This window comes from Coturnix japonica, chromosome 3 (genome assembly GCF_001577835.2).
Source record: "Coturnix japonica isolate 7356 chromosome 3, Coturnix japonica 2.1, whole genome shotgun sequence".
Classification (NCBI taxonomy): Eukaryota; Metazoa; Chordata; class Aves; order Galliformes; family Phasianidae; genus Coturnix; species Coturnix japonica.
The window spans coordinates 20,096,928-20,123,726 of NC_029518.1; the positions used below are offsets into that span (position 1 = coordinate 20,096,928).

At 34.7% G+C, this 26,799-nt stretch overlaps 1 protein-coding gene across 6 annotated transcripts in view; it reads right to left on the reverse strand.

The window, feature by feature from the left end:
• SYT14 (synaptotagmin 14) overlaps positions 1–26,799 on the reverse strand; it is an 81,548-nt gene that overhangs the window by 27,261 nt on the left and 27,488 nt on the right. For 5 of the 6 annotated variants that reach the window (XM_015857364.2, XM_015857365.2, XM_015857367.2 and 2 more), the window contains 2 exons: positions 25,331–25,549; positions 1,380–1,648 (listed from right to left, as the gene is read on the reverse strand). In XM_015857364.2, the coding sequence (XP_015712850.1) occupies positions 1,380–1,648; positions 25,331–25,549 (488 nt within the window). The remainder of the gene's footprint in view (positions 1–1,379; positions 1,649–25,330; positions 25,550–26,799) is intronic. The other variant, XM_032443551.1, reaches the window with a different exon arrangement.

Below are 26,799 nucleotides of genomic sequence, written 5' to 3' on the forward strand. Positions count from 1 at the left end.
ACTTTGAATTTGGAATAAAATACTGATCAGCTATGTTTTTAAGACAGTTGGTTTGATGACAATACTGAACAATAGGTACAAGACATCAACATCCTATGCATATAAGAAGTTATCCCAAAAATGGAAAATAAACACATCCACTGTGTATTTTCATGTTAGCAAAGATATGCTTGATTATTTATATGTCTTGGGTTGGAAGGGACCCCAGGGATCATCAAGTTTCAACCTCCCTGCCAAAGGCACGGTCACCAACCTCCAGATCTGGTATGGCCATTTTTTTTTGGTATGGTTACACTCTTATTTTAAACTGGATGCTACTTAACTATGAGAACTCACTCCTCTGAAAACCTCACTATACGAGATGCTGAATGGTTGTAAAAAAATCTTAATGGTATTCTATTACATACATTTACACCATTTATTGGCATGACACATAACTCTTCCCATTATATTTGCTGTCATTTATTATGGTTTGAGGATCATATGCACACACTATGTCTTTTTAAGCAATGAAATTCACAGACTGTAGCCTTAAATGACCATCAGACACATGTAGGCAGCTATCTGCTGGAGGACCTTGCATCCATACAGAAGCTGGGCCTTCCATATATTGCACCAGCACCTCAGAACACAACATAACTTGCCAGGAGGTTTTCTAAGACAGAAACAGCTGTTGACACATCAGAACTGCTCCCTGACATGCACTTCAAAACTTGAGAAAAAAATCCAAAGGGAGATTTGTACCAAAAAGAGCCTCTTCTGCACACTACAGCAGTAATGCACTTACCCATTACATACTGGTGCAGTAACTGGTTGTTCAAGACTCATCAAGGACATGTCAATTACAGATAATTTCTTTCTAGTAATTATTAATAAATATCGCTATGACTTAGAATGAAAAAGCGGAAAATTAAGTGATCTAAATCTCTATTACATCACTGATAATTTTTTAAAAAACTTTTTGTAATTTTTTCCCCCTGCATCATTTAAGGTATTTCACATAATCAGTTGCTTCAGCATGGAAATTGTTCACCCTTTCTTGTTTTTGTTTCTCTGGTTTTTGCTTTAATTTAGGTTAGGAAAAAAAAGTGGAAGAAATGAATTTTTATTTCAGCCCTTACAAAGTTTCTGTCTGGTTCCAAAAATAATCTGCACTCTTTGGGAACTTGTTTGAAAGTTCAGACATAACAATAACTACAATTAATAATCTGAAATTCTATTATTATATATTCTGACAAACAGTTATTATTTTTTTTTTAAAGGATAAGCTGTAACATTAGTGTTCAAATTTCTGCACTTTTTTTTTTTTGTTTTTTAGGGAAAAAAGCTCCAGAAATTTGCACTATGACACTTCAGAACATTCAACCATTTTCACTTACCTCTGGACTAAGGACAGCTGTACTATCACTTGGTACATCCTCTTCATATCCTTTGTTATGGAAGCTTTCTATTTCATGTCCTGTGCTTCCCTCACTTGGACATTTATATGAACATCTCGGACTGTTGCTACACTGAGAAAATTCACATTTACCATCTCCAACTTCAGAAGGTGTACATGATAGATGAGGAGAACCACTATCATCCTGATATGGAGGTGGCTGCAGTTCATCTAGTGGAGGCGTTCTTCTCATTCTCTGAATGCAGTTAGCTGAGAATAAGTGAAAATTCTTTATTTACTTTCTGATCATTTACTGTTGAAATAGTTCTGAGGAAAATGGTAATCCTGAATATCTGGAGAGAGTATTTAAAATGGTCCTTTTTTTACATTACAAACTAGATAAAAATACTACTGAAAAACATTCACTGAAAATGAAAGCAGTGATCTCTCAGATGAAGAATGTAGGAAAAAGTAAAGTATTAAGAATATAGTCAAAATGAACTGAAAATCATATATAAATAAACATAGCACAAATACGACATGGCAAAAAGTTTGAGCATGAAATCCTTGATGCTTACCTTGCAAAAACCTTTGGGTATCCTGAGTCACATTCTCTACAGGTGGGATGTAAACCAATTATGGAAACAAAATACACTTCTTAAAGCCATGATATCTAACTTCTGATTACCTCCCATGCAGTTGCTCAGCCAGTAAATTAAACTCAGAGGACAAATAAATTACTAATAAAGACTGACACGAGCCTTTTCACACCACTGAACTCTGCTCACTTTGAATTTAACAAAAGAAGCAGCATCTCAGAGACAGATTCTTTTCTACTTGTTTAGAATGTCTATACCATAGAATACCTAGGGTTAAGAAGGTAGACACTGAGCTCCAGCCACTGAAAATAGCACCATGAGCAATCTAGTGTTTGGGGGGAATGCTTGATGCTCAGCATCTTTGTTTTACACTTACACTAGCTAGATAGACAGAACTGCAGGGAAAGGGTTCTCAGAGAATCAACCCAGGATTCATGGCTATGGATAAAGAAAGTTAATTCCAAATGATTTCCAATTTTCAATCAATCTCAGATTTTACTACACAGCATTGCACAGAGACGGGAAAAGACAGAAAGACATGTAGTATATGAAATGAAATTAATACCAAGGATAAGCAAAATGTGATATATGTTTTACCTATGTCAGCTATGGAAGTTTTAATGAAGATTTCAATACCACTCACAAGCAAGAAATAACTTATGCAGAAAGACTTCATAGCAGTAATATTTTCTGGTGTCAGACATACCGCTTTCACATGTAAGAAAATCTATCTGGATAACATAGCTTGTTATTGAGCATATGTACTTCACAGATTTTTCTCTGGCCTCAAAGATCATATCTTTTGGGGAATGCAGTGTTCTTCCCTATTCCACTGGGCTCCCAGTGAGCTTTTCTGAACTTTAGATAAGACAAATTACCAAATGATTGTGTTGTCTGGAATCCTCTCCCCTGATGAACCCATCAGAGGCAGCCCTATCAGAGCAATCCCAAGTTTAAAAATGCAAAAGGTTCTCTGCTGTTAGTTCTATGCTCCTGAAGCTCAAGCCCCGCAGAGCAGGAAACAGAAAAAATGAGCAGATGGGGAATCCTACACTCAAACTGCTGTCATCATTCCAGTCGATACAAATACAGCCTTACACGTGAAAAGGAGGTCTCAATTGGGACAGTCAGAATCTTGAAATCACATGGGGGAGCAATGGGGAAAGTTTATTTGCAAAACATGAAGGGATGTAGGACAGCATTTTTTCAGGACACTAAATTATTTGTGCCTGTAAAACTATATAAACACCATTTTAGAATATAAACTGATACTTTAATAATAACAAAACAATAAACATTCTTTGACTTTCTATACCATGAAAACAGAACTTTTCATCACTTAGATATTTAATCAAATTCAGAGCAAAAGAATTCCTGCCCATAGTTTGTAAAAGGCAACAAACAGCCTTAAAAAGACAGTGAATAGAGTGACACAATTTAATCCTTTTTTACCTGGAGTCTCATCTGCAAAGACATTTCAGTTCCTAGCTTTTCTGCAGCCTAAAGAAATGAAAGTATTTCTGGATAACTATCAACACCATTATTGTCTTACATGAGTAAACAAATGGCTGTATAGCTCGCTTCTTTTTTTCCCACTTTGATGAACTCCATTATATGCCCCTATGGGAAAACTGCACAGGCTGCGTGCCGGAAAAGGTACTTTCATGTAGGCAGAGAAGAAGTGAGGAAAAGCAGAAATATTAACCAGCTGTGATTTTAAGATCTCTGAAAAGAAGAAACACTGGGGCAGGTTTTATCTACATATTTTTGAATGCTTATTTACTACACAGAAATAACATATAAGATCTAGGAAATAAATAAAATCCAGTGCCAGCTTTAAAAATCTAAGGATATGTCTGTCTCAACTAGCATGAACTGTTTTTGCAGAAAAGGCAACTCTAAAGTTAGTTTTAAATGAGCATGTATTATTTAATATTAATTTCCCCCTCCCAGCAGTAAATGTTTCACTAAGATTATGATATCATGTTACGGCTCCCTGAAATTGCTCAATTACATGATTGCATAATTATTGATAATATCAAAGATAAATGATTCTATAGACAGAAGAGAATACAGCATTACTGAATGTCTGATACTGGGCATTTTCCTTAAAAATTTGCATAGAATTAACAACTATAATAATCGTTCAACAACGTTTTACATACATACCAAAGTTTAAAATAAGAAAGCAGTGCCAATGCTTTCTGAGCTATCCCTGATTGCATTGGAGAAAGACATTTGGAGCTGAGTAAGAACGTATGACCTGAAATGTTTGTATATTTACTTATAGAATCACTGTTTTTAAATATATGTGGTATTTTTATTTAAAGGTGCATATTTATACTGTTATATTTATCCTTAATTGTACACACAAAGAATGCCTTCCAAAAACCACTGAATGTGGCTAATAGCATTTGCTGAAGAGTTATTCTACAGCAAATTGTTACAGTGAAAACCTAAAATTAATTGGAGCATCTTTTCTACACAAGACTAACAAGACACTTTCTGCTGTCACACAAGGTAGAAAATAAGTTGTGCCATTTCAGAGAGCATAAGCATATTCAATTATAGCATCAATTTGGACAAATCAGTAAACAAACAAACCAACCCAACCAGCAAACATATATCCTAAGCCTGCAATAAAGGAATAATCACAGAGAAATCTTGTCAGATTTAGCCAGAGGTTCTTCCCAACCCATGAAATGCCAGAACAGAGAAAAGGTAAAAAGAGACCTACAGAATAAAGATCTCACAACTTGTTTTTTCACCCTAAATAAGTAGGTTACTCCAAAAGCAATGCTTCACATTTATTTCCATGGAAACTACAATAGCTACAAAGAGTACAGTAATGCTATTTGATAGACCAAATTCTCAGCTACGAAACAGTATTTTTCAATCACCAGCAGCTATACGTTTCTGCCAGTTATGAGCAGGAGCCTCTGTGTGGCACTTGTAAAAATCTTCACCCATTGAAGTAACCCAGTGTTATACAGCTGTTATGATAGTGTCATTGCTAGGAAAATATTGCCCATGCAGTTCACCTTTCACTGGCCCAAACAGGTGGAAGTCAGAAGGTTCCAAATCCAGACTACACAGTGGGTGTGGTAGGACAGTTCAGCCAAAACTGGCAAGGTGTTCCCCAGCCTTCAAACTGGCATTATCATGCTGCAAGAGAAAGGTTATGTTCCCCAGCCTGACTCTGGAAGTTTGAGGCTTCAGCTTAATCAGCACCTCTTGTGGTCAGAGCTGCTGGTTTGCCTGGGTTCCAGGATATCCAGAAGGATCATTCTTTTCCTATCCCAAAGACAACACACACACCACTTTACTGAGTAAATATCCCACACTTACTCAACCTTGCCACAATCATTTCCAATTCACTGAAGCCAATATTCAGCTATGTACACAGTTCCCTGGTCATAATTTGCTGATTCACACAGATAAGTTGATCAACATTTTGTCAATCTCCTTTCCCACGTCCCTTTGCATGGGCCTGACTGAGAGTTGAGGGGACATGACATTTCTTGCATCAGTTTCAAGATGAAGCATATGAAATGATTTAGCTGTAGGTTTTCAGATTTTATCTTTCTGCTCTCAGTGATCCTCTATGTCCAGGTCCCTTGTGGACCACACAAGTCTGTACATTTTACCATGAAACTGGAGATGTTCCTTTCCATGTTTACAGTGTTTAGACTCTGCTATCTTTAATAATTCTCCTAAAAGCTGTCATTAGCAACAGCAGAAACTAAGCTTTCTTCAGCCCATATTTCCTGAATAATTCCGAGATTTTCTATCTCAACATGGAGAAAAAGAAATTATCCCTACGGTTGTAATTCCCTTGTCTCATAAGCAATAATTAACTTCCCCTTTGCAACTTTAAGTTTCTCATATATGTCACTCTTCTGTTCATGCTATTTTGGAAGGCAGCGTTATCACAAAAATTATTTGGGAATCTGGTTTCTAGTTCCTTTTAAGCAAATAATTGTGATATAAATTAATCATTTTGCAAGTCACATTTTGAAATTACCATAATTATCTTCATACTCAATATATTTCCTTCCTATATCTTCACATACACTTCAATTTTTTTTTTATTTTTTTTTTTTGTCTAAGAAATTTCAAGTTTTCAAGCCTTCAAGGGGTTCTATGTAAATGTTAAGACAATTTAAATAAAACATAAAATGAAATACTTGGTTAAAAATTAAAGAAACCTTTCTCATTCTGAATGATTAAATACCCTTAGAGATTTCTGACATGCAGCAGACAGTCCAAATGGAATTTGCACGTTTGAACTTTTTTTACCATCCAAAATATTACACTGAATGAATTACTCCATGTTACAAGCAGTATAAAATCCAAACATTAAATATTGAATGAAACCTTGGGGCTCTCTTTCCTTTAAAATGAGGGTTACATGCATTCTTATGAGGAAAAAACAAGTATTTCACAATTAAAAAAAATATACATATACCTCTATTTCTATTCTGAAAGAGTTATGGCATAAGCCTTAATGAAATAAAGGGAACACAGGATTGGTATGGAGTGACTGTGGGCAACAGACAAAGTCTTACCAGCTTTCTTCTATTTGCCATATTTTAGACTTCTGATCATTGAAGAACTATTGCCTTAATCAAGCAATTTGTTCAAAAACAAGAAAGGTAATCACATTGTTCCATCTTGTTTAAAAGCTCCCTTTGTTCCTTAATGTTTATAAGATTTACACACCCTGTAAGCATGAGCCCAGATTTAAACTTAATACTTAAAACAGTGTTTATAGATACATATTTCTTCAAGTTGCTTTCAAGTTTCTTCTTCAGGAAAGGCCTAAGATGAGCTGAAGCTACTGATAATTGCACAGTGGTTTTTTTTTTGTTTGTTTGTTTGTTTGTTTTTTCATCTGTTTACATTATGAGACTGCAGAACTACAGCTTGGCTTTGCTTACTGACAAGAAGAATGTACTCTTATCTGCAATGACTACTGACTTGTGAGACAGTCCACTAGACAAGAAATATTCCTTCTAGAACAAAGATCACAAAAAAGTGCCACAACGCTGAAGAATTCCAAGTTATTTCTAAAATTAGCCTAAATTAGAACATTTAACTACAAATGCATTATTAAAACATTATAGTGAACTGTCAAAGAAATCCTTTAGTTTCCTTCCCAAATATTTTGGTTGTCATTGAATGAAAATTACACATTAGGATTCCTTGAATTCATTTCTTACTTAAAAAGAAATCAGAGAATGATAGTTAAATTGTATTTTTAATAATTTGAATAGAAAATAGTTTAATCCAGTTCTTTCTGAACAGCTTTCCAAAACGCACCCCAATGACTACATAAACCATCGGTTCAACACGTTACTCACGTATTGAGGTAAATATAAATAAATCTGATCAAACTTTCCTGAAGATTATTTTTTTTCATCATTTTAAATGACATTGTAAAAACTCTGCTTTTCTGAGGCTATGTCCAACTCTAAAAAGCTTTTTTGAAGCAATAATCTTAAAGAAATGAAACTGTAAAGTCACCTGGCTTCCCTCCCACAAGTATATTTCCTTAGGTAAACTATTTGTAATAACTATGTTAATTGAACATCCTTGACAGAAAAACTTCATTTAATTTAGATGCTGGTTTCACTTTGCTTTTTTATAAGCAGTCAATCTTTTACACTTCTCTTCCAATTACTATGTTAGCTAACTTCCCAAAAGAACAGATATTGCTCCATGCCTCTGTTTACTGTTAATTTTTTCCAAATTAGCAAAATTACCACTCTCAAAAATTAATTCATAATACTTCCTCTTTTTTTTCTTTTAAAATACACTACTAGTCACTTTTGCCAAAGATGATTGACAATCAGCTTTGAAATCTCTAGGATGTCTTGGTGACAAGGAAATGCCTTTCATCATCTTTCTGAAACCTTACCTAAATTCAGCTTTCCAGCATTTTCAGATGCTAGAGAGAGAATTTTGAGTTTAACAGCTAAAAAGCTCTAAAGAATCTACACATTGTAAATGATTCTCAATGAGAGCTTCCATTTCTGACCAATCTGTGTATTGCAGTAGCTGGACAGGGACTGCAGAAAATCTTTTCCTGCTATACTTCAGTTGAGTACAATTTCCACTTCAAATTCCAGTCTAGTTGAATAGTACTACACATGCAATACATGAGCTGTGTTGCAGGATGGAGGGTGGGGAAGGTGGAAATGATGCTACTGAGAACTGGAAAACAAATCCTAGTAAAATACCATAATACACAACTAATGTTCTGGCAACATTCTGCTTCTCATTTTGTTTGGTCTCAAATAAAGAAAAAAGCACGTTTAGAAAGCAGGATTAATGTGCCATATGTACTGTGTTATTGAATATTTTAATACTTGTGATTTATTTCAGGTACATCTATTTTTGATTTAACAAGAATTACAAATTTCCCAAATGTTACAAGAAAACACTTCTAAGTTCACGGTAATTACTAATTTGATGGTATTAGATCCATGTGTCACAAAAATCAACAGAAATCCTCCATTTTTTCCTACTTTAAGCAAGACGTAAGTACTACCTCTACCACAAACTCTTGTGTAGGGAGCCTGCTTTGGCAGGGGGGTTGGACTCGATGATCTCTAGAGACCCCTTCCAACCCCTACAATTCTGTGATTGGTTAAAACGAATCAGGAAAGATATTTTCAATGAAGAACTTCTTCCAATATAAGAACACAACGCTGGCTTTAATTCCTTTGTGTTACTTCCATAGTAAATTTGAGAACAAATACTACTCAACAAATAATAGAAGTAACGCTGGCATGGGACACTGACACAGAGCAGTGCTACAATGATTTTGCACTGAGTATTTCAGTAGAGTGTGCGCTTAATTTTCTGCCTAACCATTCCAAATACTTACATGATGCTGATTTAGTTACCTCATAACAACTGATAGACACAAATATTATCATGAACTAGTAGAAGTTCACAGGTTTGGCACTTTACAGATAGAGAACTGAAGTACAGATTTAAATGAAAGGCAATAAAGATCGTTGTGAATATAGCTCTGAAACACTCATAACCACACAGAAACCTTTCACGGAAGTGTAGAATTAAAAGCAAGTCTTTGAAGAATGGCACCCAAGCCATTTCTTCTAGCTTTTATTCATTTTTACTTCAAGCCTTCTAAATTGTTTAAGATCAGAATCACAAACCGCCACACCACCAGCCAGAGATCTAATATCATGGAATGTTCTACTATCATCAGCTTTGCACTGGAAATAGTAATAATAATAATAATAATAGCATGGGGAAAAGGTGAAGAGGGAAAAAAGGCAAAAAGAGAAAGTAAGCACAATGACTCAAAGTGACAGCTTGTTAGTAAATCAGCAAAAGGATGAGAAGAAAAAGGGAGAGAAGTTGACTGAATCTGTACAGAAAATGAGAGAATGAGCAAACAGCAGGGGAAAAAAACAGAAAAGATGCAAGCAGAAAGGAAAAATAGCTAACATATGAAATAAAACAAAAAATGACAGAAAGAAAGATGAAGGAAAAGGAAAACAAAACAACACATGACATGTAAAAAAACTGGTTCAGATCTGAGAAAAAAAATGAATGTCAACAGAGTAAAAAGATAAAAGAAATCTGAGAAGACAATAGGTTGGAATATCCATATTCCTAGGTGAAAAATCTACACAGCGTAGAGAACATGGCTAGTTATGTTTTAGGATAAGAAACTTATTATCAATTATTTTTCCTATTGACAGGGGAGATGGTAATTGTTTCTTCAGACCTTGAGATTCCATACGTTTATCTTGTCAGTTCAGGTACTTTTTTTTTTTTCCTTTTTTTTTTTTTTTTTTTTTTTTACACACCAGCTCAGTGACTTCCTTTAGTAAAACAACCTGTATTTCCTACAGTAATTAGAGTATTCCTGTAAAAACAATTCTAAAAAAAATTCAGAAATTTATTTTGAAACAAATCCCATAAACTCTACCAAAGGAAAAGCAGGCAGAAGCCATGTGCCAGAAAAAAGCAACAGATACAGTAAAGTCACAGATATGGATAAATGGATAATCTTTCAAACCCAGATATCTTTCTTTCATGCATCCAGTAGGAAGATGCACAGAAAAAGCAACAGGGAGCCTTGTGAGTCTGTTCCGCTTGGTCCTGCAAAGCTTCATACAAGTTTATCAGGGCATGCAGAAGCGTGATTACACAAAACTAAATGTCCTGCACTTCTCTGCACTGCTTCCAGAACTTCTACTGTTACTGTTATCTAGCTTTACTAGGCTAATAAGTCATGTATGATGTTGTTGCTATGCTTCCATAGTCACAATATAACTCACAATATTCTGAGTTTTGAGAACACTTAATGAATGTGTAACTTTCTGGTGAGGATATTTTCATTCAGTCATAGCTATAAGTCATAAGCTCTGTGCTTACAGGGGTCAGAGAACAGTGGCTAAGCTGCATACTGCAGCATACATAAGGTTTGTGTAATGATGCTTCAGCCCTCATCAAACAGTAGGAGGTGAATTACTCTGACCTGCCATCCACCCAAAGAAACAACATCCTGCTAAACAACAGATCAGAATGCAGAATACTGTTCTGCACAAAACACTAACTGGAAAACAGTGATGTCATGAAAATGGTTCTATATGTAAAAATGTGAAATATATTAGGCTGTGTTACAGAATAAAAACATGCATATCCGACAAAAAAAAAAATTGTTTCTCATGAACCTTTCTTGTATAGGTAAAAAAAGCAATTATACACAATCTGAAATTAATGTTTAATTTTGCTTGTTGAGTAAGAGATTTAAAGGTAGTAAGCAGGAGATAATTAGCAATCAAAGTCTGACATCTACAGCTGCAAAACGTTTGTGTGATAATTTCAAAATTGAAAATGATTTATTTCTATGTGAAATTAGTGTACACTCATTATAAAGTCTGTGATTATTTTGAAAAGTACTACTGGAACATTTCAGAAACTCTGCTATGGGATTAGAAAGTAGACAACATGTCTTGAGAACTATTATCATCCTACCTGTTTTCACACTTTGTTGTCATTATGGCCTTTAGATCACTACAACTGTGTCACCATGACAAACTGAAAACATAGACAGCAAAGTGATATTTAACATGGTTCAAAACAAGAATGCTATTTCTGTGGGGTTTTTTGTCAATTGTTGTTTGTTTCTTAATCCCAGCACTTAGTAAGAGTACATTTTTAAGCAATACATAAAACTAGTACATGTAACTAACGTATGTACACGTTGCAACATAGGAAATTCTCATTAAATATAAGAGAAATAAAACTTAGGAATTAGAGTGGTTATAGATTGAAAGAGGTTACTCAGTCTTCGTTATCTTCTTCCTTGAATGTTTTAAAAGCTCTGCCACCTAGGGCCTGAAATTAGCTGCTCTCTTTCAATCAGGAGATCAGACCAGACGACCCCTATGGGTCCTTTTCAACCTATGATTCACTGATTCTACAATCTATGTTCTACAATATGTGGGGATCAAGAATGGTTCACATCCTTGGTTATACAGCACAGAATTATCTCAGTTGCATAAAGTCTCTTCTGCAATAGAGTAGTTTAAGAATTTGCAGGTAAATATGTTTACTTTTATATATAGCTCTCTCTGTGAAACTAATTACACTGCTGCATTGTGATTTATTACATACTAATATCTCACCAGTATAACCTTTCATTGTTTAATAACCTGAAAATGTAAAAAACAAAACAAGAAGGAAAAGAAATTTAGAATACTTTGTTAACTGATGGAAGTTCCACTGCAGTACACCTTGCAGCTGACAATAAGTCATAGGCACATCCGTATCACTGATATTTTTACTTCAGTAACATAAACATGTCCACATACATGTTTTAGGTAAAAACCACCAACAAAAAAAATAAAAAAATCCCCACAAACCATACGTGTGCATAATTTTTTTTATTAAATGCATACTGTATATATATATATATAGATGCATCCCAAGACCATGTATTTATAACTAGAAAAACATAGGGCTCACAAAATACTAAATATAGTTAAGATTCCATATCAAAATGCCAATGTTCAACTGCAAATATTGACCTTCATTATTTATCAAGTGAAAAAGCCTTAATTTGCCTGTTATTCAAACTTTAATAATACCTATGATAATTTAGATGGCAGAAAGCAAGTTAAAAAAAAAAAAAAAATTTGCTACCTCTTTGCATTAACATTTTGACCAGTCAACACTTCCACAGTGATGAAATGTGCAGATTGATTCAAAGTAAGATAAGGCTATTTAAATAACTCAAAATAAGAAATGGGTATTGAAACATTAGAATTTTGATAAGCGATCACAGCTGCACTAGAATTAGTTTCTATAGCAACAGAGGAAATAATGTGAAGAACTGCACTGCAATGCAAGATGGATTCCTTACAAACACTGCCGATTAGACAGAAAACTTTAAAATTATTCACCGTATTAAAATATTTCTATTAAAATGGTTATTCAAATGTCCTATACTATGTACTTTGTTCTATTTTGGTTCTCCAGGATTCGATTCTAGTGCATCTATTCAAGTTGTAGATTACATTTTCACACTTCCCTTCTATTGCTTGCCTTCCTATTTTAAAATTAATTAAAGAGTTACTCTGGAAAATTCTACATCTTTGATCTCAAACAAAACTGCATTTTCAGTCTTTTTATTATTATTATTTGTATAAAGAAGCACTCGTTACATTTACTTTTTTCCAGTGGTACACTTGTAAAACATTACAGAGTGCATTGCATGTGCTATTCATAAGAAGCTTCATCTCTGCCACATGAATTAGTATCACCATGGAACTTATAAAACTTGTAGGCATCTGAGACTTGAATGAGCTTTTATCAGCATGCACTCACACTCTCATGTCCTAAGCATGATTAGAAAACGATAGCAAACCTATTAGTATTCATGGATTGAGTACCCATAAGATGGTGAGATAAAAGCCTTTCGGTTGAGCACATCTTTAGATCTCAAATGTTGCTCATTTCTAGCACTCAGAATTATTGTTTGATTGCATCATCTCTGATCCTAGCTATTTTTGGCAACTAATTAAAAGCACATGCATGAACCTTTTTTGTATTTTGCCCTTATAATGAGACCTATTACTCTGGCTTATTTTATCCCTTTGAGTTCAAAAGTATCTTTCGAGTTACCATGGATACAAGTGATATGCCTTCTCCCATAACTGCTTTGTGTGCCTTATCAAACACCAGAAAACTGTCACAGTAGGAATCGGAGCCATCTATACAGGATGAACATCAAACCTCTTGGAAGTGTTCCTCCCCTCCTTCCTCTCGAAAGACTGAGGTATACCACACACAATGCCTGTAATTAAATAAAGTGGCAGGCTCTTTTCTATCAAGGAAACCAAAATGAAAAGATGCACACACAAAACAATCTAATCAGATCAATTCTGGAACAACATTAAAGTGAAAATAGGAGTATACAGACTAATTCCAAGCTTGCCATTAATTTTGAGATGACATAGTTTACATATTTTTAAATCAATATATCCACTGAAAATGAAAAATGTAGCCAATTTCAGCATGTATTTCATAAAAATATATGCAACTGAGATTATGCATAAATTTAAGAAAAATAATAGATGTAACAGAAATTGCTTTGCCTCTTTATACCAATTTATTAAGGGCATTTTCAAATGGAAATTGAATTCCAGTAAACTGGGATTAATTTGTAATAATAATCTGCGAATAAGGCAGCAGATTAGTAAACTTATTCTTGTTATGTTTCCACATTCTGACCTGTTACTCAAACGAAAAGACCATCTCCTGCTCAGCCAGGAAAATTTCCACAGGATTCAAAACCAAACTGCTGACATTACCTTGATTTGAATGAGCATACAAGAAATAAAGGGAAATAACCAGAAGAAAAAAAAGAAAACTGTAATATGAACCCAGTATAGATTCCTTAAGAACCATCTATCAACTCTGACTCCATTAAATTTACAGAAATACAACAGTTACATATTAACAGGTGCCAAAAAGGTAACTGAGAGCTTGCAAGCAAGAAATGAACAACAAAATGCTCCTCTTGCTCCTTTTCCTCAGTTATCTGAACTTCTTTAAGCAATAGCACAAAATCTCCACAAAAACTTAACTGAATCTTTCCTATCCTCAAGCTCAGCCTTGCTTTAAAATTCACAGTTTTTGAAGCTTAATATCTAAGCTAGAGACACTGAAAGATAAAACACAGCCTTTCATTCGCGTTTCTATAAACATTATGAGTTAACTGTATTATTCTGATAAGTTTTCCCACAAACAAATGGCATATTAAGTTTTATCAAAAGGCATATTAAACTTTATCATTTTCCAAACAGTGTCAATGTGGGTTTTGCATCCTTACATTTATCTGAATTAGATAAGATGCATTCCCTTTAATTTTTCAGTTTGACTTTGAACTTTCTCACGTTATGTTATTTTATTTTGGTGATAAAAAATATCCCTATAACACTTCCACTGCGAAAACAACTCTAACTAAACATCACTTTGGTTTGTTTTTTTCCTGAAATGTCTTTTAAAAACAATGAAACGTTAGTAAACAACAAGAAAGATCTCCAGATTGGCTGATACTTTGTGGCATTTATGCTAAATCATGTGCATTAACAAAATATCAATAATTAATCAGTTTAATGTTGCAAAAACTCAGATACGCAAAAAAGAACTGCTGAACAGCAGCAGTATTTGCACAATGACTCTGTACTCCTGCCTATCATAATCATTCAAACTTTGTTTTAATTAAGAAATAATGAGGCTAACTACCAAGTTTACCATCTTTCATTCAAAATAAACACACTTCCTTCACTCAGTCTCAAAGATGTCAAGAAATGGCCACTGCTCTTCCTGTACCTTTGAGAAGAACAGGTTGTCTCTCCCTCTAAAGCTCTTTTTTTTCTTCTTTTTTTTTTTTTCTTTTGTCAACAAGTAGAAAATGGCAGAAGAGCAGATGACTCCAAGCACTGGCTGTCACTGCCAGGGAAAGGAATTTTGCTGTGATAGCAGCCATTATGAAACAAGATGATGAATTTCACTGAAGGAGAGCACCAGATATTAATTCTTAACAGAATTCCTCATTTAAAAGGCAAAATATGATCACCAACTCAACTGCCTTTCCCAAGTGTAACAGATTACAAAATGGTTACCTATTGTTCAGATTTTGAACAGATCAACATGCACGATCAACCTATGACATTAAAAAATCTCAGAGCAGAACAATCAACTTCATCATTACAAAGATCTTTTCAGCTGTATAATGATGTGCAAATTTTCATGCGATTATTTCTATACTAAGAGGTAAACAGGTAAGCAAATAAGCACTCTAAAATTCAGGGAAAATACATCACAAAACATTGCCCATTATCAGTTAAAAATTGTTTCATTCAGACTTCATAAGTAGAATTTAACATAACTACGTAGAAAGCACTTCAAGAAAAATATTTTTTAAAAGCTGGTTGTTATTTAGTTTAAAAACATTAAGACTAATTTTCTGCTTTGTATCCATCGCTTTAAAATAAGCATAAAAGATTTTGAATTTGTTTAAATTCTCACTCATCAGATTGCCACAGATTGCAACACAAAGACAACACAAACTCCTCAAAGTGTAATACATTTTAACAAAGATGACATTGTATTTTTCATTTCAGAGTTGTCTTTTTTTTCCAATTGAAACTCAAAAAAGTCATAAGAGATTCTAGCTGTTTGAAATCTTATTAACAGTGGTTTCTGTGCTGAGGATTTCAACTTAAAGTCACACTGGGCACACTATCAAGCCACAGATTGTTGAGATGCAGGGAAAACCAAATAGATCCGTTATCAACAATAGGAACTATGAATCTGGATGCCACAAATGTTTGCATAAAATCAAGTAAAATATTCCCTGAAGATATGAAGAAATGAGTCTTATTACTAGCGATAATCTAAAGCCATTCAAAAAAAAGTATGACCTCTAAGATATGAATGTGTTTTCTGGTACAAAAGTCAACTCTTTGCAGTAAGAAACAGCAACTACGTTGTCTGCTCGAGTCACACACATAAGTGGCATTTGCTTGGGCCAAGTATTTTCAATGGAAAAAAACCCACACCTGAAGTCAGCCTCTCAAAGAGATGAACCTTTTGTAGTTTTATTCTTCAAGATTTGGATTTTCCAAATACACGTGCTCTTATCAGCTCTATTTTTAACCTGCCGCTCATATAGGATACTTAAAATTCTGAACATGTTTACATTATCCACACAGAAGGCTAATGGAACTGCATACCAGACAGTCATGCATAATTCAAATCAATATCCTCAGGCTTGCAACTCCAAGTCAAAGCTGCCTTTAAATAAGCTGGGTGTGACTTTAACATGAATAAAATGTATCTAATTTTTAACCTTTATCTGACAAATTGATACATTTGCGAAGGAATGCCATAAATCTGCTCTAAAAATTGAAATAAACAGAATATCAGGATAATGACATCTTTTAAAAACATTAAGGACAGAATTTAGAATGGTTCAACAAGACTGAGCACAAAGGTTACAAATAAAGAGCAGAATAATTCTTACATATTTCTTAAACACAGTGTACAAATATATACAAAGTGTCAGAACATTAAGCGGTGCAGAAGGTGAACGTTAAAGGATTTCCAAATTACAAACGTAAAGATCAAGCCTTAATTGAATTGAACATAGGTGACTCCACACAGAAAATCCAGTTCCCAGCTAGGCATGTCTGCTTGCTTCTGTCTAAGGAACAGAACCAGAAATTCAGTAATAAAATATTTTTCCCTTTGGGTTCTCAGTTTGCTTCCACGAGGCCATTATTCCACCACAGCAGATAACCTTGAAGCACACTGAAATAACCAGAAGCATAGCAATTACGCTAAGTATCTGCTTCCAGATTAGCCTACATAAAGTAGAAGAAGAGTGACTTGGTGAAGGGAAGAGAGCAAGGACAAGGTGGGATGAGACTTCCACGCTGTGTAACATAAAAACTTACCATTCTCCCCAGAGAGAATATTCTAACAAGTTTTAAAAGTTGGAGTAACTAAATCATTGAAGTGTTGTATAATAGCACTTACTTTAAACAATAGAATACACTTGCACTCTACAACTTCCTGTATGGAGGTTGTGATGAGGAGGGACTTTGCCTCTTCCCCCAGGCAAGAAACAGGACCCAAGGAAATGGCCACAAGTTCTATCAGATGACGTTTAGACTACACATAAGATGGAACTTTTTCTCTCTGATAGTGGTCAGGCACTGGAGTGGCTGCCCAGGGAGCCACTGACAGTGTTTAAGAGGCATCTGGACAGGGAGCTAGGAGATATGGTTTAGGGGTTTTCTGTAGGTATGGTAAAGGGAGGACAGTTAGACTAGATGATCTTGTAGGTCCTTTCTAACCTTGTGATTCTATGATAAAAAAGAGCTTATTCTAACAAAAAACAAAAAAACAAAAAAACTAAAACAAATTTTTGCCTTCACAGAAGCTACAGAGTTAATTTCATGCCCTGTACTCAAATGTGATAAAGTCCCAGAAAATACATACAATTAAAGTAGCTATGGGGAGAAAAAAAAAAAAAAAAGTATGCTAATAATTTCAAGGGAATATAGGATCTAGCTATATCTATAGCTACACCTATGAAATTAATATGCATATGGAAAAATCATCCACACTGACTGTTCAACATATCAAAAAGAATTCAGTTATAACACCAACATGTTCTTCTAATGTGATTGGAGGTCCTAACGGTAACAGATCTTTAACCCAGGAGTAAAGAATCTGGTTTGCCAAGTCACAGAATCACAGAATTGCAGGGGTTGGAAGGGACCTCAAAAGACCATTGAGTCTAAACCCCTGCTCAAGGAGGTACCCTACAAAAGGTCACATAGGTGTCCAGACTGGTCTTGAGTATCTCCATAGAATCACATGATATTACCTAAATACCAAGAAGCAAAACATCCATGCCCAGGAGTGTTTAGATCACATTAATGAAAGAAATATTGAATTTTCATTGTGAGATCTCAGATCAGCAGAAGTGGCTTTTTGGTTGATATAATACTACGTCTTACATCACAAATATTTTATTAATGTGGAACACTGGTATCAAATACAAGGAATTCAAGGAATTAGACAATCTTTTCCCAATCAAGGGCAGATCTTGATCCTTTCATAAATTTGAGATATAAACAAATGAGCAACTCAAATAAGTTTAAAACAAAATGGAAACTATCCTGTAATCATTAATGTATGGTTTACACCATCACTTCAGAGACATCATATTGCTAAGAGTGACTTTCTTCAAAGCTTTCACATCACTGCAAAACGGTAATTCTTCAAAAAACTTCAAAAATACTGGCAGGAGGAACCTAATTTGTGACTGCTTGGCTCACTTGTGTGTATCAGGAAAAAGGCCCCTTCCTATTGGAGGGCTTTATTTCCCCTTCCGTATGTGATCTAGCTGGAAAGAAATTCTCTTTATGAAAACCTTATCATAACACTGAGCTTCATTACTAGTTTTCTTTCAGCAATAGATGACATGCATTCTTCAACATCTTTTTCCAGCATCTCTGCTGTTAATTACAAAGTTAATCCATTATTTCACAATTATTCAAATTCATTCTATCCAACTACCCCGTTTCCTTTGACTGACAAAATACTATGTACAATAACTAACATTTCATCTCTGAAGTTCCCAGGGTAACTTTGTTCTTTTCCAAGCTCAGCCTTGAATCTCCTTTGGTGTTATTTCCTATATTTACCTCTTGATGGCTATATAATATTCCCCAGGAAAATTGCAGTAACAGTGAATAACACATGTGCTTCCTATCTCTATCCATGTATTTCATCCATTCCACACCTCTAGATTCTATTAGTAAACAACATGCTTGTGTGACATTTATGTGGTTAAAGAACCATGACCACAACACAGCCACATACTAATATGTGAATAAATATTCCTTTACTATCAGGAGCCTTTCAGAAGACAAAGAACAACTGAATAAGAGGCAGAAACATACAATCAGGGATTAGAATTTTTATCACTTGTATTACATCACTGCCCTTTCATCTATACCATATCTATCCTTAAAATAAAAGAATTTAAAGGATAGATGTAAAAGTTTAAAATATTGTAACTAAAAAAGAATTACTTTTCCTCTCCCAGAAATCTTTAAAAGAATTATAAACTGCTATTACACAAGTTAAATCAGCTGAGATACATGAGTATGAGTATCTGGTACACTTCATAGCTGTAACATGACTCAGTCTTCAAAATGCACTATGAAACACCTGGGAAATACTGCTCTGAACATTAAGACTTTTTAACTGCATTTACTGACGATCATTTCAAAAGTATCTTGAAGGATGTACAGTTTGAAGAACTATGTCTGTTCAAAGCCTCGGGGGTGGGGGTGGGGGCAAAAGAGTATTTCCTTCCAGTATATATTACACCAGAGAAATCTCACAGATAATCAACAAAGAAACATCAAACAAACACATGTGGTCACCTTCTTCTGAAATATTCTTTCCGTTATTTGTCTAATTTATTCTCATGCACTCCACAACTTTCTAACAATAATACTTCATTCAAATTTGGCTTGAAAATAGATCTGCTTGTGTGCAAAGAATAATCATAGAAATTAAATTGAAAGATTTGATTATCAAGGGATTAGCTGAGTGATCCACCCTTTCTCACAGCCTGTCCAGTGGCCTTCACCTTAGCTTGAGGAAGGTATTTACTGAAAAAAACTCTCACAGATTGCTTCAGCAAGTGGTGAGATATGTCTGTATGCCAGCTTTTAGGTGTTTATGAAAGAGCTTTTGGGAAGATAAAGAAAAGAAAAAAAAAAGCTCAATATGTACCTAAGTTGTGAAGGGAAAAAGAGTTTTCCCAAGACTTGTAAACTAACAAGACAAAGAAAAGGCAAAAATCTGCAAAAAGAATCAGATCCAAGAGATTCCAGAACAGTCGCCTTCACGTGTAAAGATTGACACTGAGGAGCAAGGCAAACATATGTCCAACAGGCATATCAACACAAAGTGCTGAAAGCCTAGAGAAGAATAAAAGTGGAGAAGATAAACTACAAAAATAACATCATATTCTACCTTCACAATATGGAAAAGATGGATAAAATCCAGTAGCATATGCCTGCTAGAGCAGCAGATTCTCATTTAAGAGAACTTATGTTTTCTCACTGCAGTCTTTTAGTGCTTCCATATGTTTCCTAAAACCTTGAGAAATGTAAGGCACTTGGGCCATTCTGAGAAATAGAGACTCTGAACAAATACATTTTCAGCCACAGTGCTTTACCAATTGAGATGTCAGAAAAAGTCTTTTTAAAGACTTTAAAACAAGTTGGAGATGAAACCTGTAGTTGCACTGAGTTGGTAATACATAACTAACATTTAAGTTTGCTAAACAAGTTTCATACTTTTTCCATCACAATGTTACTTATTCTATTTCAGAACTGGGATCATTTTCCTCGATTTACTTGCTGACATTCAGTTCTTGACACAGCAAAGAGCAGGACACGCTTTCAAATTTGACACCTGCCCACAAAACTCTAATTTCAATACATTTACCCTAGCACTTCCACCCCTAAAAGATACAATTGTTTTCTTAAAGAAAATATACTGTACTTGCCTATTAAGCTGTAGAGATAATAAAGACACAACGATTTGCTTGTATGAAGCCTGAGTTGTTAAATTCGGGAAGTAGCCACTACTTTGCAGACAAATAGGCTCATTTATTATCACACTATAAGATGTTTTGGAGATTGTAGTTATCTGAAAAGCCCAGTCCATTTAAGCTCACATCAGTACAGATACTAAAGATTCCAAAGTACAAAAAAAAACACACAACAAAAAACAACCACCTTCAAATGTAAAGTTGGCAAACAAATGCACTTCCTTATCTAGGCCACCATTTTGTAATAATTCCTACTTAACAGAAATATATTACCATGTTATTTTGGCACCTTCCCCCCCCCCCATTTTTGTTGTTTGAAGGAGATGTGTAATATTACAGTCTATATCAATCGTATACTATATTCAACATGATAATAACATTTGAAAGGGTAGGATAAACAGGATGTAAGAGGAACAATGTCACTTCAAATATCTATAATTTATTGGATAAGACAAAGAATACAGAATATTACTGAAAATAATAAGATTTTGGACCTTCAGCTAACCCTAGGACTCTGTGCTTAAGCAATAAGACTGGATTAAGCCCACATACAAATAAAGCAATACCGTAGTTATACATATTTCCCTCTTTACTGTAATTAACAGTTTAGAGTCAGTTTGTGCCTGACTTTCAAACATCTTCTGAACTATTTTATTTTTCTTTGTGTACCATTACTTTACTGTTCTGTACCATTTTTCTCTGTCAACATCTTTAATTTCTAATGAAACAGATTTTCTTTTCAAGAAGTAAGTTTGCCAGTAAGGGTCAAAAAACTAACATTTTGAATAGCCTGAAATATGCAGAAATGCTTGCATCTGTGTACTTTTTATTCCCCGACCTTTAAAAGATATTAAAACTAATGAGAATCTAAATGCATCAAATCTACTATATTTAAATATATAAAATGGTTCATAAATAAGCAGGTATCTGAGAAATTTAAGAACAACCTACAGCACTCCTAGAACACTTCATCGTCAAAACTCACACAAAAAATCCCACATAATAATATCTTGTTTTCCTTCTTTACTGATTAAAAGATTTTAAAAAGTGCTATGTCAGTTTGAAATAAATATGTTGAAAAGGAAGATTAATACGGCCATCTAGAGGACAAAAGAATGATGTGAGAACACGCTACACATTTTCAGACTTCAGAATAAGACATTTTTAGAGATACGTGGCTAGAAAATGCATGCAATTAAGTTACTGATACTGAGTGAATTTGAAAACCATTTGGACATGTTGGTGCTATATATAATAAATAATAGAAGTGTTATGAGCAAGATAAGGAAAGTTCTTAATACAAGGTGTATTCAGAAAGATGAGATTGTATTTTTGTCTCCTTGTAAAACATCATGTGTGTGCTATTAAGTGCAGACATGTCTGAAAAAGAACAAAACTGGCTTATAAAGTGGAGATTACCATGCACAATATACTGTAAAACTAGGAAAAACATTCATTGACTCCTTTGTAAACACTATTGCTAAACACAACATCTGATAAACTACTGAAGAGAAAATAATACAGAACTTTCTGAAAATGAAGTAACCTGTTTTAATCACTCTCATTACTCTATCCCTAGTGGAATTTTTAATGATATAATCAAGACAAATTTACCAGCAGTGGAAAAAAAACAAGTCCCATTGCTGTACTGCGGTACTATCAAGCCCTGGTCAGCACACAGAATGATTGGTGCCTTCAGCTGGCAGTGCAGCTTAAATGTTTGAGTCTCAGAAGGAGAAATGATTAAGCACATGTGACAAAACAGAAGAACACAGACGCCACATATATTGATTGTTGTTTCTTATGTTAAGTGAAGTACATAAGAGAACATTGCTTTTTTTGTAATTACAAATAAAGAAATGGTTCTCTATCATTTGCCTATAAGCTTCTTATAAAAATACAATAATAATGAAAAATTTCAAGGCTCTTATAGCAAGAAATCTCATAGATTTAAGCCACAACCTTAAGAAACAATAAAGCTTTGAATTTTTAAAAATTACACCAAAATGCAGAGAATGGTGATGCTTTCTACTTGCAACCAGAGATTCTTAACCTCATCTGGTTTGGTTGGTTTTTTTTTTGTTTTTTTTTTGTTTTTTTTTTGACTGCATGCTTTCAAAGTCCTTGGCTGAGCAGCTTTCCCTCTGTTATGCCCTTAACATAACAAGGTCTTCTCTGGGTTTTCCTTTAGTTTAGCTGTGTTCAAATTTTATAATTGCGCAAAGATTGTTGGTGTTTGACATGAAGAACAAGAATGCACTGATTACTCTAGTGTGCCACCTTCAGGTCACAGAAAAGTGAAAAATACTTGGTTAACCTGTTGCCAAGCCCAGTACCATACAGCAGTATTATTTTTTAAAGACTACTGAACACATTCAGTAGAGATCAATGGATTACAAAAATGAGTCAAAATCAGTCTCGCTTGAGAGCATTTTGAAAGCAATTTTGCACAGATTTATGAAAGTGCAGAATGATTGCAGGCTATCAGATAATACTGTTGATGTAGGAAGAGAAAGAAGGCTGTCAAAAAGTAGCAAAAGTAAAATACAGACAGCACTAAAGCTGTACACAAGTATGTGTGGTTAAAAAGATACAGTTTTCTAAGTTAGGGTGTAAGTTATGATAGCTTTTGTTCCCCACTTTTTGACTCTCCAAACCCTCACAATTCTTTCATTATAATAAATTCAATTTGCATACTAACTGTGTGTTACACACAGTTAAATTTGCAACTGTGTGTGTACATTTATATAAATGAGTTTTGCATCCAGCAAGCTTCCCGAGTGGAAACAGTGTTGAGAAGGGATAGCAGCTGGTAAAAGATATTTTTAGCAAGAGAAGGGAAAAAAAAAAAAAAAAAAAAAAAAGAAAAAAAAAAAAAAGGAGTGAAACAATTGTCATTTTCCTGCTGCATTTGCCAACTGGGTTCTTCCACTTTACAGTCTAACTATAATAAAGACTTCCATCCTGGAATTTTTAATCCCTGGGGGATGATAAAATCAGTGAGCATGAATTTTGACTATGTGGGAGGATGACAAAAAGACAACTAACAAACACCAACAACAAAAGTAGATGCATGCATGCTAAGACAATGCTACTGGAGCTTAACTTTAACAGGGCCAAACTGAAAACCTCAAATGAGTGAGAACTTTGCACTGAGATGATGAACTATGATGAGGATTCCATACAGCTGTGAAAGACAAAGAGGAATGCCACATTCCTTTCAACATGAATATTTCAACAGGTGACCTCAACAGTCCGAAAACCGACAAGTACAGCCCTCTGGATAGCAAAGCATTCTTACGGAATCTAATAAACAAAACTGAATATTTTACCTCCTGCTAATATATATCACTTTTCTACACCAACAATGACATCAGCCATATAAGAAAATTAGTATCTTATCTTTCATATTTGCCTCAGTGCTGCAGATAGATACCAGTAGACATTAAAAAAAATACAATACAAATAGGAAAACAACCCCCAGCCAGAAAACAAAGTACTTTCACTACCCCCTCATTCTTGTTGCCCCCACAACATTTCTACCACCTGATCTCCTTCTCTGATTGCTGGAATGCTGTCTCCTAGCCTTCCTACAATTCAACAGCAAAGAAAAGAACTGAAAATCCTCATAATCAGCAAATGATCTTCATATTCTGCAACTTACTTTGCTTAGGAATGTCTTGTTCCTTGAGTGTTAACCGCAGGAATCGCAAAAGAGTATGCACTAATTTCAAGTTTTAATGACAATATTTATATAATTGAATTACAACACATAATATAAAGACTAACTTTTTTCAGGCTCTCCTGGACTGGATGCAATGTTTAAAGAGACTTTATTACAGAAATCCACTTTTTATTAGAAAACACCATGCCCTAAAAAACCCTGCACTTCAACATATTAAAAGGAGTCCATCACATATCTTACCATAACACAGCACCTCTACCTGATTTATGAACACCTTTAAATAAGCACACTTTTCACATTAGAAAATGACTACAGATACAGTTCTCCCATGAAGCTATTTTCAAGCACAAAAAGCATATTGATGAAATATCGATAGCGGATCTTTCAACCTCTGCACCAGGCAGTTGCTGTCACTCTTAGTTGCAGTCTTGATATATGTATCACAAAAGAAAACATCCCTTCGCTTACATTCAGCTCCATAGAAAATTCAGATTAGTCTAAGTATATCTTTCTGTGATTCCAATAGAAAAGAAGAAAAACATTCCATTACTTGATAGTGAAACACACATGTGTGCCAGAACCAATAACCTACTCGGTTTACTTGCTGTTATGACAGTTTACCAAGAAAGGCGTATCAGGTACTTATAATACCACTGAATCCATCAAGAGTACCCACATTTCCTTCCTAAACAAAAACAGTTTAAAATAAATCCCTCCAAGAATCTAATGACTAATAAGAAAATGCAATAAAACTTATTTTAACATTATATCATTTGCAATATTTCTGGAAGGATATGCAAACAATTATGTGCTAATTATTTTGGAGCATGCATAAACGTAAAAGATACCTGGATGTTTCTTGCCGACATTGATTATTTGCAAATCAAGCCTTTTCTGTCTACAACTTAACAACAACATAATTCTGAAATTTGGCAAAAAATGAATGCTTTTTAAAACAATCTTACCTTCATCTATTGAGGCTTCACTACTGTATCCATCATATTCTGCAGACAGGGGGCTATATTTTTGCCTGGTTTCCCATACATAGTTTTTTTGCTGTCTGCCATCCACCACTGGCAGCCTGGAACTCTGGGTTCTAGACAAGGCCTCATGATATTTACCCAGTGCTTCATCTTCACTTTCAGATGATGAACCATGCTGATCTTTACTCATATAAGAGTTGTCTGTTTGAATAAAATACAGCAAATCTACTACAGCTCAAAACAGAATACAAGAAAATAACCATAAATGGTTATCATTGAAGATATTTAAGAAACTTCAATCAAAAATTCTGTAATCTTTTTTAAAAGTATCATCTTGCTGCAATTAGAGGTACTATGTGATTCTGTGATTAAGAGGGGTTTCTTTTTGGTACAAAACCTGAAGGATCTTTAAGCCTCCAAAACATTTGAAAATTTATTCAGTGGAAAACAGATCAATCTTTGTAAGGCAGTGCACACTGAAGTTCTTGAAACTCTTCATTAAGGAAGAAAATTCTCAGTGTTTTACACAAAGTAAATTCAGCACTTCTTCACTACCACATTTGGATACCTCTGATGCACCATCCCCAATTGAGCTTTGCTGCCAGCATGCAGAATGAAGTAGAAATGAAAATGACTTACAAAGAAAAGCCCACAAAGCCATTTTAGGATATTTATGTTAGTAATGCTCAAATTCATGACAACAAATGGCAAAATGTCAGTAACAGATGTTTGCATGCACAATTTTATTTAACTTTAATAAACAGACCCTTGCTCAATAACTGAAATTAAAGCAGATTCTAAGATATAGGGCAACAGCTAAAGGTGTTAAGAGGAAACTGCCTAGTTGATTTTCTAATTCCGGTTTAGCTACAATGTCCATGACAGTGGCTAACTTTATCCAGCTACATCGCTCAAGCATAGAGTCCATCATGTTTAGAAAATCTGGTTGTATTTTACTTCTGTAAAAGGAACGTTTCCCTCTCCCTTGAACAAGCTACAAATGGGTTCTATACAAATTCAACATGCTATCCTTAGTTTCATAGATCTCAAATTCTAACAGGCATTAAAAGAACACGATAACGGTCAGCATTATAACTACTCTAAGTGAGAAAGTCTACAGCATAGGACTTGTCACAGGATTTTCATTACCTACTGAAAACAGGACTCTAGGATGCTCATAATGCTGTTATTCAAGGGGATACTATTTAACGTGTGATCCTACTAAGATTAGTTTCTACTCCCCTTCTTCCTATTATGCCCCCTCCCAGGCCCTGTCCAGCCCCATTTCAGTTCCCATTAGTTCCTGTCTTTACCACCAGCCAGTCTCATTCCCCTTTCTGTCCTTTTGAACCAAAGTGATTCAGCTTACTCAGGATTCCGGCACTTGAAATCTGACTAATTCAACATGCACTACCCATCTAGGCCTCCTTTACAGCCAATCTTTTTACTCC